This window comes from Nothobranchius furzeri, chromosome 2, assembly GCF_043380555.1.
Source record: "Nothobranchius furzeri strain GRZ-AD chromosome 2, NfurGRZ-RIMD1, whole genome shotgun sequence".
NCBI classification, from domain to species: Eukaryota; Metazoa; Chordata; class Actinopteri; order Cyprinodontiformes; family Nothobranchiidae; genus Nothobranchius; species Nothobranchius furzeri.
In genome coordinates, this window is record NC_091742.1 from 27,350,580 (window position 1) to 27,364,696 (window position 14,117).

The following is a 14,117-nucleotide window of genomic DNA, read 5'->3' on the forward strand; positions in this document are numbered from 1 at the left end:
ATCCCTAACCCTAACCAAATCTCAGCCTCCAGGGACAGCTGTCGCTTTGACTTCCAAAACCAGACAGTCAACCCCCCCCCCCCCCCCCCCATCACACACATTAGCATTAGCCTCCGAACTGGACAGTGTAATCTGCTTAGTTTATATCTGACTGTCAGCCATCCATCAATTACTGGAACAGTGTGACACGACCATTGACACTGTGAGCAAACACTCTCGTCCCGCTGCACCAACACAGCATCCACTGGCGCACACTTAGCTTCTAGGAGCAGAAAGACGTAGGACCGTTCAACGAAACAAATGCAGATTCCAAGAAACATCAGTCTATTTGCTGAGGGAGAATCTTACATCCACATTCAGTTTTGGTGTCTTAAAATAGATAGATGGAGGGAAACAATGCACAGATTGGCTGACAGATGAGCGCTTGGACTGGGATCAGTTTCTCATTGATCTGTGGCACGCTGTATGGGATCACAGATCTCACACTCACATCCATGGCAGAAACTTTAGAAACCCTCAGAGAAACACAGAAATGTCACTTTGAGCTACTGGGACCTGCTGCTGCTGCTGCTCAGTGGGTCAATGGTCTTCAAATGCCTTTCACGTATCTGGAGATCTTACAGTCCCACTGCAGAGCAAGCGAGTCATTGCTGGGAAATGGGATCTGCTTTCAGGGAGACAGGATTTCATCTGGACTAATTTAAGCCTGTTTATGAAAATCTGAGGCCAAAACCACCAAAGGAATCCTCCTCAGTTCAAGACCCAGACTTGACACTCTCTGAAAACTTGACTGGATTGCCCTCTAGTGGAGGACTTTTTCTTGTATTTACTCAGTTCAGTCCTGCCTTGAAAATATAGATTAAAACACAAAAAGTCATGATTTAAAGACTCGACTGGAGATAGGAGATTTACGCAGATGCATGCCTTTGTTCAGGCGGCCATATTGTTCAGGTGCCCATCTGGAGGCCCTTAGGGTGATTAGTCTATGTAACCAAGCTTCTCCTAACAGCATAATGTGGATTACCACAGCAAAGACCCTTCATATTCCCAGCAAGCGCGATGGGATTAAGTGGTCAACTGCTGGTCACCCTCTTCTGTCTCTAGTTGCCATTTGGGGAGAAAAGGGGGAATATATCTTGTGCGTGTTGTCGTTCTATCTCAGTGCCGCCCCAGAAAATCGGAAGTTCCGGGTAAACATCTCACATTGCTGCATGAGGGATTTAATTCCTTATTAAATCTCCCCTTGGCTCGCCACTATCAAGGTTTATTAAGCTGATGTACAATGGTTTAAGTCCTACTTAGCCAGTGAAATGAATCTGTTAAAAATGGAGTCCCACAAGGCTGTACTCCAGGACTTTTTCTGTTGTTATGCATGATGCTTTTTTTTTGGATCACAAAAAAAAAAGAGTGAAAGGCTGTCTTATTTTCTAAGTCTAACTATTGTTTTTTATTCTCTTGGTTTCATGATCTTTAAACAGACGTAAAATATTTTAGGAAAGACAAAAGATTTCTAAAAGAAGCAAAAAGAAAAAGTAAAGTTTTGTTCTAAAGTGGAATACAACGATTCAAAACATTCTTAATTTGTCCCTAAATGTTTTATCTCTTGATTTTAAGTAAAACACATACATGTTTGTTTTTTTTGTTTTCTTACATTTTTTGTGATATTTGCTCTTTAATAATTGCAAGTCCAGATTTTTATCTTTTTTTTTTCTTCATTTTCTTTTGCGTATTTTTGGTTTTGCTGGAAAAAAAGACCCGACTATCACATCAAAAAGTGCCTTTAGCATAAATGATCGATTAAAACCAGCCACCATAAAAATAGATTTGAATTCCAGAACAAGTTTCATACCCCCCCCCCCCCCCACACACACACACACACACACACACACGCACACACCTCCATGCACCTGGTTCCCAGACCTGCCCCAGGCGAAGAGTCACTGAAGCGGGTCCAACACACACACTGAATCCTGGGAGTCAGCACCACACACTTACTGCTGATGTCAGGAACTCTAAGAAACACTTTCTCACTCTCACACACACACACACACACACACACACACACACACACAGTCACTCAGACAGCGACATAGCATCCACCTGACCCCATCATCTCACTTTTTATCTCCACAGGTGGTAAATTCAGCCCCCTGGCTGTGCATCAGCTAGTCATCACTAAGCAAGTCAGCTCAAAACATCTTTCTTGTCTTGTTTTTGTTTTTTAATAAGATGTGTATCGAGGTTTTGTGTGTTCACCCTCTGGGTTTACCTCTGTCATCCACCTGGTCGGGACACGTTCTGTCAGCAGCTCCACAGGTGATCCAGCTGCATCACAGAAAACCAACAATCCATCCCCTCCTTCACCCTCTCCTCTTCCTCTAAATCTTTCTAGTCTCTGATTGTTGAATCAAACCGACGCTTCCAGGTGGGATGCTTCAGCTCAGGCAGGACACGAAACACACCCTCCCTCCCTTCCACTCCTCAGAGCTCCGTGCTGTTCCTTCATTGACCCCCACCTTCTGGCCATCCAGTTACCCTGCTCTACCGGCTCCCAGCCACGACAAAAAAAAAGTGCACCAATCAAAATGTAATTTTCTGCAAGATTACGCACGACTTTGCTTCAAAGGGCCACCAAATACAATGGAGTTGCATGCATGGTGGTCAGAAACAGCGAGGAAGAGGAGGATATTCATCTTTTAAAAAATAACGCTCAGAAACAACCTCAAACTGAGCCCAGATGTTTTACAGGACGTATGAAAGGGAGCCAATAGAGAGAGGAGTTCACCTGCAGGCACACACACACATGAACGAATACACACACATCTTTGTTTCTGCCTATAAAAAACAACAGCAGACTGTTTGTACGCAAACAAAAGCAGAAGCAGATGTTCTTCTCCTTGTTTTGGTCAGTACTCACCGTCAGTTTCATCCACTGAAGCTGGTTGGTCAGTCCTCTGCTCTACAGCTGCAGTCAGTCAGTCTCAAGGACAAACACTCCAGCTCTCCTCGCCTCTGGTCTCTAGCTCAGCGATGCAGCAGCAGCGCACACACAAATTCATATAGGAAACACACACACACACACACACTCTCTCTCTTCCTCTTTCCTTCCTCTCAGCATCTCACTCTCATCCAGTGCTGAGTTTACCTGCCTGCCGTGCTCACAGGGGAGTCCTGAAAGTGTGTGTGTGTCAGGGCAAAGACAGAGAGAGAAAGCGGGTGTGTGTGTGTGTGTTTTGAGCTGGGGGAGGACCGAGCAGAGGCTCCCCTCAAATGCAGAGGGAAGCGGTGAGCAGAAGGAAAGCTAGTGGACGCACAGAATTCCCACAGATACAGAGGAGGGTTTTCTGTTGCAGCCATGCTGAAGATGGAGGAGGCGGACAGCGAACGCATCGTATTTCAGGGATGTTGAGTCAGCATGGGAACGTCGACGGAGCTGGAGAGAATCTAGAATTACACGAGTAGATTTGTTCTGAAACTCACAGAGAATGACGAGTAACTGAAAACAAAATTAGAAAGTTGCTTAGAAGGAATAGAAAGTCATTTTTCAGTCACTTCAATGGTTTCCTTTGATAGCTGCTGATCTGGTTTCGAATGAACCATTTAGACCTGGACTGATGAGACTCGCCCAGTCAGGCCGAGCTTCAGCGTTTCAGCCAAGAACAAAACAAAATACTCAGAAAACGGTTCAGTAGGATCCATCATCTGGTTCTGTTACCTGGTCTGTGCAGGTTCACAGAGAAACTGAAGGATTAGGACGACTCACTCGTAATACACTCTAAAAATTAAATGTTGGATTTACTTATCCAAGTTATGTCAACTGGTTCAACAAACCCCAGCTGCTTAAATGTATATTACTGTTTAGATTTAAGCAAATTGATTTACTAGTTAAAAGTACTTGGCTGTGTAAATTCACCTTTTTTTTAGTGTGTGAGTAGAAACAGCTGATTACCGAAGGCCTTGAGGTCTCAGGCCCTGTCCACACGTAGCCGGGGATCTGCCAAAACGTAGATATTTTTCTACGTTTTGGCCTGTCATCCACACGAAAACGGAGTTTTTTCACACGAAAACAGATCTTTTTAAAAACTCCGGCCAAAGTGAAGATCTGCGTTTTCTCCGTTTTGGGTGTCTGCGTGTGGACAGACAAAACCGGAGTTTTAAGGTCCGCAACGTCACTTTCCGCGACAAAAAAATGCTGACATCACGTGTGCGACCTGTGTTTACACTAGCCGACAGCATGGACGCCCTCAGAGCTGCGCTCGCTTTATCAATTGTCCAAGCGCTTTCTGCTTGTTTGTTTTTGCACGCGGAATTCCTGCTCCTTGCGGAAGACCACAGACGAAGGACGAGGTTAAGAACGGGGGAAGTACTGCCGCCTACAGGTCTGGCATGTCCTTAACAACGTATTTATCCGGGTACGTGTGGACAGTTATTTTTTAAAACGAGGTGGTGTGGATGCAAGTTTTTGGAGGGGCGGATATTCGTTTTTTTAAAAACCCGGCTACGTGTGGACTAGGCCTGAGTGTCCTTCAGGGGGTCATTGTCAGGTTTAGACAATGTTAAAAAAAAACATGTCATTCCATTTAACTTTAACTTGTTTCTTTTCTTTTGATTGTATTAAATAGAAATTTTTAGACATTAAAGAGAGACTAGACGGTTTTGGCTTGCTTTTAGCACCCCCAAGTGTCCGTTTAATAGAACCAAAAACAAAATTTACCTCCGAGCTGAGCGAATCTTTTGACACTTTAATCTGAAAACTGAAACGTCTCCCCAGTCTTCCTTAGTGTCTACAGGAGCGACTAATCACTAAAGTAAACAAACCAGCTTTGTTTACGATCTAAAACATGCAGGAAATGCAGGAAGCAGACTGCAGCACCAGGTATGTAAGCTCCATTTTTTTCCAGTCCAGCACTCTTAAGTTGCAAGTGTGGTATTCTGACCACAGAAGGTGGTGGGGGTCTGAGTGGCACTTCATTAACCTTGCAAAGGGTCATTTTAGCACATACTGGCTCAAGAAAATGATTTTAAAACATAAAAAATCTGCAAAGTATCTCTTTAATAAATAAAAGTCCTTTTTGAGAATAGGTGAGGGTCATTTGCAAAATTCAATGAAAGCAGTAAAACTAATAAAAAGATGATTTTTTTAACAGTGCTGTCCATTTTGCAAACAAACTTCATCTAAAAAGATTCTCCCCCACATAATCGGTTTCTTTTACCGACTTCAACATGGAAACAAAAGACCATAAAATATAGTCACCTTTCCCAGATTAGCCTTAACAGACAGCTGATTTTTATTTTTTCAATCAGCTTCAAAAAGGAAACAGACGCTGTTCCAGTACAAACATACATTCTCCGTAAACGCCAGTTTAAAGACTCATGCCTTTAGCTCCATCTGATCGTCTATTTTTGTCCACAGTGAATGGACTAGTCATGCAACATAGGGGAAAACAGGTGCAAGAGCCCTTTAAGTGAAGGTGACATTCCTTATTTTCCCCTTTGGCGGTTTCTGATCACGCACAGGAAACCGTGAAAAATCACCTCCATGTAAAGCTGTCAAGTGTGATGTCACTTAGCACGGCTACAGGTGGCTAAATGCTAGTTAGCATCCTTCAATTTTTTTACTTTTAAATTTTAAAACAGAAAAGGCTAAATCCCACACAGAAGTTTGTGTTAAAGCTGCAGCAGAGAGGTGCGGCAGGCACCGAGCCAACACAAAAACCATGCTTTTAGATTCTTTTGTTGAGAAATAAAAGCATTTTAATAACTAAACGTGCTCCATTTAAATGAAGAATAAAACCTTCCATCAATGCAGCGTACCCCAACTTCATCACCAAAAAACATGGACGTAATTTTGGGGGGGGGACAGGGGGGACATGTCCCCCCCACTTTTTCCAAAGTCAAGTTTTGACCCCTGCACTTTTTACCATCCAAAAACAATATTACGCTATATTAAATTGACACTGGTTGAGCTCTAGGACCAAGCAGAAAACAACCATTTGTGTTGAAGCCTGTTTCCCATTAGAGCATACTGTAAAGATACCCCCCCCACACCCCAATCCCCGTGTCCCCCCCACTTCTAAAGTGAAAATTACGTCCATGCCATAAAACAACACGAGAGCTGTGCTGAGGTTTATAAACTCAAACCGCTGAATTCAAACTGTGCAATTTTAGACAAGTCCATGTTTGTGCTCCAATCAACGCGGCTAACCGCTAACCGTTTGTCACCAGAGGCCACCTCTGATGCACTCGAAGATCCTGAAGCGTCTGCGGTAACTCATCAGTGTCTTTTACCTCCAACATGGAGTCTGAGCAAAACGTGTCCCTTTTTTACGCCTCAGTGGCGACTACGGGAAGTCTCTGAGGCCGTCCCAGGCTTCTTCTGGGTTCCCCAATATGGGAAAGTAGTTTTGTCAGCACAGATGAGCTTGGGATCCCCCAGGTCTAGTCTCTGGTCGTCCACATGGCTGGGTTACTTAAAAAAGTTGTTTTAAAAGAGCCCCGAGGAGACGTTTTATTCCAGTCCCTCCTGTTTGGGGCGAACAGCAGACGTTCAGTTGAAACCTAAACCTGCTCCTTTGGGTCTCTGGGTGGCCCGGATGGGCTCGGTGATGCCCCGCCCCTCTGGACCCAGACCCGTTCCGGGGTTCCAGCCCATGCTCTGCAACATGCGGCTCCCCGTGTTCGAGTCGGGGATTGGCGGAGCGTTCTCCCCGACGACGCCTGGAGAAGACAAAAGCAAATCAATAAAAACGCGTCGGTCACCATAAACTAGGCCGGTTTCTCTTTCATGGGGGGTCTTCAACATTTGTGCTAATAATAAACCGCTCTGGGTTCATGATTTGCATTTCTTTCTGTCTGATTGGCGGTTTTCTGGTGCTGTCTGACGGCCGGAGCGGAAGCGTGTAACCGACTTTTATAGATGAGCGACGTCCGTCTTAGACAACGGTCGTTTCATCCTCCTGTTTCCAGGAAGTTGTCTTCGGTCAGAGTCCAGCTAATCGCTGTTTTTAATCCTCTCTTTATTTGTAAGCAGCGCAGAGTAAAGCTGCTCACTCTGAGCCCCAAACCGGACCGGCGTGGCTCCCAGGAGTATTAAGCCCTTATAATTAGGAGTGACGGGGATAAAGAACAAATTAGACCAAAAAAATAATCAAATACAACTAGAATCTAATACCGGAGGATCCAACAGAGCCAAGCGGGGCTGCTTTTCGTCTCCGCTTGATGTCCCCTGTGCACAGAGAGCCGAGGTGTCCGCTGGTCTGTCTGCAAAATCAAACAGGAAAATGTTAATAATTTAAATAATAATAATGGAGTTATTAGGCCAACGACTCTCACCTGCTGGCTGTTTTAACTGAGCAAGTCCTACGATGTCCTCTGTCTGAGCACGGGTCCCAGTGCAACTGAGACGGGAGCAAAAGACAAGACGTCTTACGGTCTGAAGCAATCGGGACATGAGAGCAGGACTGTTAGACTCACCTGTCCGTGGTCCCTCCTTGAGCCTGAGCTAAACCACGGCCTGTTAAAGACAGACCGTCGTGTTATACGATACCAAAAACGAATCAAACGAACCATTTAGTAGCGTTTGATTAACTGAAATGTACTCATGAAAGCAGCGGGTTGCTAACTTGAGAATATTTGAAAAAAGGAGGGGCCAGAATTTGGAAAAACACAAATAAGAACGGAAAACGTACTCATGTGAGTCCTGGTTCTGTCTGCTCAGCCTCTCACTGAAGCCTGGACTGGAGCTTCCTCGCAGACCAGCTTCAGAACCCTGCTGGTTCCCATGGAGACGGCTCAGCCTGGCCTGAAACCCTGACAGACACAAACACAGATTTATTATTAAAAAACTGTTAAAACTCCAGCAGCAACTCGGATAAAACAGACAAAGTGAAGGAGAAAACAGATCTGTTTGAAATCTACTGAGTAGAGAAGCTATCCCCCCTAGTGGTCGTGAGTGGGACTGCAACAACATTGCAAAACACTTCTTTCAGTCTTGCGGGGAGGTGGAAGTGACGCCGCCCACCTCTCTGAGCTCCAGGGGTCAAGAGCGGGAAGGATCCAGACAGGATGCTGCTGAAGACGGGGTCGGAAAGGTCCAGCTCCTCCGACGCCGTCTCCCTCTCCCACCAGGGGACCACTCCTGCTATCCCACACGCACCGCCGGGCCCAGAACCCGACCCAGGGTCGCCGTCGTAGAACCAGTCGCTCTGCTCGTCATCACCTGGAACAAAAGGCCAGAAAATTTACAGAAAACTAATCAGATGACGACTGACATCAAATCAGAACATGACCCCATCGTTACCTTGCCTCCCCTCATCGTTGGTATAGAGGCCACCATCGCTGCTGTTGCTGACACTGCTGGTCTCACTGGGGAGGAGACACAAACATCGACATAAAGCGCTGAACATGACGTCAAATTCTTTTGTTACCTTGATCAAATCTACAATTCCACTCAGAGTCCAACAACAACGGTTAAGGGCTTTCTAGAGGTGACGAGGAGGAGTCTGGAGAAGCTTTCAGACTAGACCATAACTGAGTCCAGATGAATTAGACCTGGAAATAAAATTATTTTTATGGATCTAACCCCCAAATTCCACTACCTCCGCTCCGGTCCGCCCCCGCCTTCCGCAGCCGCTCGCTTCCAAACTCAATGTTTACTGGTACCCGCTCTACAACGGCTCCGCTCCGGTGCGGAGACCTGAGGTGCGCAAACAGGCGTGCGCGGGATTTTCGAGATCTTGCGATACAGTCCGAGCAATAAACGCGGAAGTTAGATCCAAACACCCGTTGTGTGGGAGAAGCATCGGCATGAACTGTTTAATCTGCCCATCATTTGTGTTGAGAGATCAGCAGTGTTTGGATCAACAAAGTGTGACTACTTTGATAGTAGAAACTGTATTTATGGCTTATGTTTGTGCATTTAAAGTTCAGCCGCCATTGATAGTTGTTAAAAGTTGTTAAACCTGTGCAAAAGAAACAAAAAACACCTTTTGTTTATCGATTTATTGTGAAAAACGGAAGTTGTGCTTGCTCCTTTTCCTGTTGGGCCGTTGTGATTCCTGTCCATTTACTGCGGAGGTGCTCCGGCGTCCGGCAAAAATAGGATCGGTTCTATTTTTGTCGGACGCCGGAACAGAGGGCGGAGCACGGCCGCAGTAGTGGAACAGCTCTGAATGACTACAACGGGACCGATTTTGCTCCGGCGTTCGTGCCGGAGCGGAGGTAGTGGAATTTGGGGGTTAAAGTTCAATTTAAAAAAATCCAAAAGCTTTCTTAGTTTGATGCCCAGACTCACATATTACCTGCAATCCTTAAAAGCCCGTTAAATAAGGCAAGAGTAGAAATGTATAAATAAAGTGCAAACACTAACCACCTGTCACTCATCTCCTCATCTGAGCCCTTTTGCTCCTCCAGCTCCATCTTCTCCTTGGACCCCTCCGCTGGAGAAGAAACTGGGTCTTCGCTCTCAACAACCACCCCTTCATCTGCAGCTTCCGCTCCCAGCCTGTGGGTTGTTAGCTTCCTCTTCTTCACCTGGTTCTTGCCTCCCTCTGACCCGATCACTGCTCCTCCACATAGCTCCAGCTCGCCCACCCGATGAGGCCTGCTGCCAACACGGGCTTTGGGGATGGGTGGGGGACCCAGCACGATGGAGGAGTGGGGTTCTGGCTCCACAGGCGGGTCAACGGCCATGCGTTTGACCTTACGCCGTCGCCTGAGGCTGCGCGTTCCCTCCACTGAGCCCAGGACAGATAGGTCGTCTTGCCAAAACGGACGCTTGCTCCGTCCAAGATCGGCTGCATGAGGAGGGCGTCTTTTTGGGCCAAGCTGGTCATCGGAGTCGCTGTTGTCACGAGCGTGGCTATTAGCAGCAGAAACACCTCCTGTGCCGGCGCGGTAGTCCTGCAACAAACAGAACGGCGATGAAAAGCAGACTGTGATGCGTCGGCTATAAAAAGAGATGATGCAACACGTGCACGGCAGAACTTCAACAGATTTATACAGCAATCAGCATGAGTGCAGCTCAAGTATCAGGCTGATAGCCAAGCTGGCACCAGTCATAAAAGTTCTGTTTATCAGTCCTGCAATAATTCACCTTATGTTCCTCCACGCTGGACTCTGAACCCTCACTGAGATGACCCGTCTCCCACGGCGGATGTGGGTTGTCCGAGCGTCGTTTTCTCCCCCTCCGTTTCCGAGCCTGTCTCTTCAGCAGGCAGCCCACAGCCAGCGCGTGATCTCCTCCGTCTCCAAAGCCAGCACGCGCAGCTTGCTCTGAACTCTCCTCCAGAGCTGACACCAGGTCATGGACCAGCTCGTCCATCGTCCGGTGAAAGTGCCTGGGGAATGAGGAGACCAAAAAGGTTTCATTAATGCAATCAAACAAGTTATAAGCATGAGAACAAGTCATTGTGAATCTTTGAGTAAGATCATTAAAGATTTTTTGTTATTATAAAATGGATTGTGTGTAGCTAAGACTCAGGAACCCATCATCAACTAAATTGACACGGATTGCAATAATTCTCAAATTTGCTGACATTTACCAATACGTTGTCATAATTTCACGAATTTAAATTAGATCTACATCATTTCTCAACACTCACGTTCTTAAAGCTCGTTTAAATTCACCCCAAAAAAGCCAGATTACTTATTTTAAACTGCTCTTGTCTTACCTTCTTAGCAGTAATAGATGTTAGCTTAGAGTGCTAACGTTTCTAGCTAAATTGCTCACTCTACATCAACAAACGACCAATTATAATATCTTGATAATCCACTAAGTGCTGCTCGAGAACAACAAAATATGCAACAACTGTCACCAACAAATAAAATTATTTTTAAAAATCGCTTAAAATTCACATTTTGCGGCTAGCCTGCTAGCATAGCTGTCTTAAACGCTGTAGTCGGCTGATTATGAACGAGAGTTGAGGAGACGTGAGCAACATGTCACGTCTAAAGACCACCTACCAGCCAGTTCCTGCTTTGCCGATGGTTTTTAGATGACCTGCACGGAACATTAAAGCCACCAAATGCCAGGTATATTTACCCAGAAACAACAGATAAACAATGAGACACCGCGGACATCATAACTGACACAAAAGCTAACGATCAGTTAGTTAGCTGGATCAACAGAACGCCGTGAATGCGTCAAGATGTTGACTTCAGGTGCTGCAGGAAAATAGGACATTCACAGTGTGAAATGTTACTATGTTTTGGTTTTTTATTATCGCAAACTTGGCAACAACAGTTTGAGTGAATGAAATCATACTCTTGAAAGATATATGAAATACCGTAATACAGATATGCATGACGGAATGAAATTTAACAGTCCTCAGACCAAATTAACTGAGGTTATTCATTATTTAACTACAGCAATTGAAGGCAACCTTAAATGTCTGACCCGTGCAGTTTCCTTTATTGCACGCTAGATGGCAGTGTACTCTAAGGAACTTCTTTTGAGGGATTTAATAAAATAACTGCATTTTATCACCCATTTCTTCACTTGAACATTTAGGTTCCAATTCAAATATACAAAGTAAGATATTAAAATTTTAAATAAACTTTAAATCCATAAAGTCATACATAACGTTAAATAGATGTTAGATAGAGCATAGACGAGTTCCTGATCCGCTTTTATTACATAGGATCCTTTTATTTTACAGCAGTCAAGATATTCATGCTTTTTTATTAAAAATTTGATATCACATTTAACACATCAAATAATTTGATTCCTCTCAAAATATGTAGATTTAACTTAGTAAATTGTTTAGCTTTTATTTGTAACGCTCATTTTTAATCAATCAATCACTCAATCAATCAATCAATCAATCAAAGCTTTATATATAAAGCGCCTTCCGCGACCCTGTCGGGAAGCCCAAGGCGCTGAACACGGTACATGAGAGAAAGAGGTAAAAACATTAAAGCAGAAAACAAATGGGTAAAACAAGAGATAAAGAAACTGATGAAAGCAGGGAATTAAAATCAACATAAAGGAAGGCCTAACTCATACACATTCAGGGAACGCCAAGCGGAGGAGGTGCATTTTTAGGCGACTCTTAAAGGCTGGCAGAGATGGGGACAGTCTGACTGAGGGTAGCAACTGGTTCCAGAGTGACGGGGCTAGGACTGAGAAAGCCCGGTCCCCACGAGTACGGCACCTAGAACGAGGGACAGCGAGCAGGCCTTGGTCAGAGGAGCGCAGAGTGGGTGATGGGGAATGTCTGTTCAGGAGCGTGGCTAGATAGGGGGGAGCACCACCATGGAAGAAACTGTAAACAAAGACGAGGAGTTTAAAGTGTGAACGGTAACAGGCCGGAAGCCAGTGCAGGCAGGCCAGAACTGGACTGATGTAGTCCCGTTTCCTGGTCCCAGTCAGGAACCTGGCTGCGCTGTTCTGCACAACCTGTAGGCGGCGCAGTGATGACTGACACAACCCTGCATATAGAGAGTTGCAGTAATCAAGCCTAGACATTACAAAAGCATGGAGTACCCGCTCCAGGTGGGCTCTCGACAGCATAGGCTTGATTTTTGCAAGGCGTCTCAGATGAAAGAAACTGGACCAGATCACAGAATTGATGTGAGCATCAAATTTAAGTCCAGCGTCAATTTTCACCCCCAAACTGGTGACAACTGGTTTTGAGTAAGGAGAAAGAGGGCCAAGATCAACATAACGACCCACAGCAATGAGCTCTGACTTTCCCTCATTCAGATGCAGAACGTTGGCCATTAGCCAAGACTTCACCTCGTTAAGACAGCACACAAAGGACTGGATAAAGTGACCTTTCTCCTGACACAATGGAGAGTAAATCTGACAAACGTCAGCATAGAGGTGGAACGCTAGGCCATGTTTACGAAAGATTGACCCCAGAGGAAGCAAATAAATGGCAAACAAAAGAGGACCAAGGATTGATCCCTGCGGGACCCCCCAGTGGAGCCCCTCCCAAGAAGAGAAATCATCACCCATTTTAACACAGAATGTCCTGTTGTGGAGATACGATCTAAACCAATCCAGAGCAAACCCTTTAATCCCAACCCATCGTTCCAAGCGATCGAGTAGAATCGCGTGGTCAACTGTGTCAAAAGCTGCCGTCAAATTTAACAACAGAAGCAGCACAGATGTACCCTGATCTAGTGATAGATAGATATAATTTAAGACCCTCAGTAGAGCAGACTCTGTGCTATGGCCAGACCTGAACCCTGATTGGAAAACCTCAAACAGATCAGAGTCAGCTAAATGTGAGACCAGCTGCTGATAAACGACTTCCTCAAGCAGTTTTGATGTAAAAGGCAGGGTAGAGATAGGCCTGTGATGTTCGATCACAGAGACATCAGCACCAGGTTTCTTCAGGGTCGGCCGAATAACTGCTGCTTTCAAAGCAGCTGGGACCACACCTGTGCTGAGGCTCCCATTGATAATCTGACCAAGTGAAGGGCCAAGGCACGGAAAGGCAGCCTTCCAGAGGCGAGGCGGCAGAACCTCAGGTGGAAAGCCGGATGGCTTCTGCCTCGCAACTAGCTTACTCAGCTCAGAATAAGAAACGGTATTGAGGGAGCTCAGGGTGGGTGGTGATGGAGGAACTGGAACAGGGTCAACAGAGTTACCAGAAATAGCTGCTCTAATGCCCGATATTTTGTGAACAAAGAATTTGTGAAAACTCTTAGGAGTTATGTTTACATTCACAGTAATTTACCAAATAAATACAGTGGGAACATAACATTAAAAATTCCACATCCAGATTTGTTCTGTTCTAGAGAAGGTTTGAGAAAACTGGGTCTTTTTACGTATCACGTTACAAAAATCACTCCATAGAACTTAGTCTTTTTTTTAAAAGATTTACAATAAAACTAGGCTAACAATCTTTACTTTATTTTGAAAATGAAAAGTTTGAAGGTGTAATTAGAATAAATTGTCACAAAACTAAACTGATGTTGTTGTTATTGAGGCAACAAGTTTCGACACTCTGAAATGTAGTATTTTACTGCAGTTCTTTTTACCCCGTAACACCAGTCGTCGCAAATTTGCATCAAACCTGCATTTCCTCCAAATGCAACCAAAATGCCGCATGTACCGGCGAGAAAATCCACAAGTGAAAAAAATGTTTATAATTGAAAACTAATCCAGG

At 45.0% G+C, this 14,117-nt stretch overlaps 2 protein-coding genes across 4 annotated transcripts in view; both read right to left on the minus strand.

The window, feature by feature from the left end:
• Window positions 1-6,045, minus strand: part of LOC107378048 (estrogen-related receptor gamma) — a 57,059-nt gene extending 51,014 nt beyond the window's left edge. Inside the window, exon 1 of the mRNA XM_054748242.2 lies at window positions 2,918-6,045. The gene's annotated coding sequence lies outside the window, so the exon portion shown is untranslated. The remainder of the gene's footprint in view (window positions 1-2,917) is intronic.
• A 1-nt stretch (window position 6,046) lies between these two features.
• On the minus strand, window positions 6,047-11,150 carry gpatch2 (G patch domain containing 2). Of its 3 annotated transcripts, none has more exons than XM_015948068.3 (10): window positions 10,963-11,150; window positions 10,094-10,337; window positions 9,371-9,900; window positions 8,300-8,364; window positions 8,021-8,218; window positions 7,689-7,809; window positions 7,474-7,513; window positions 7,333-7,397; window positions 7,172-7,260; window positions 6,047-6,717 (listed from the first exon to the last, which is right to left on the minus strand). In XM_015948068.3, exons 1-10 carry the CDS (start codon window positions 11,010-11,012, stop codon window positions 6,548-6,550), a joined length of 1,572 nt encoding a protein of 523 aa, XP_015803554.1. In that variant the 5' UTR covers window positions 11,013-11,150; the 3' UTR covers window positions 6,047-6,547. The 3 variants fall into 3 exon arrangements, with proteins under 3 accessions (XP_015803554.1, XP_015803553.1, XP_054604215.1); XM_015948067.3 differs by having other exon boundaries at window positions 9,368-9,900; XM_054748240.2 differs by lacking the exon at window positions 10,963-11,150 and adding an exon at window positions 10,671-10,938 and having other exon boundaries at window positions 9,368-9,900.
• Window positions 11,151-14,117: the final 2,967 nt, after the last annotated feature.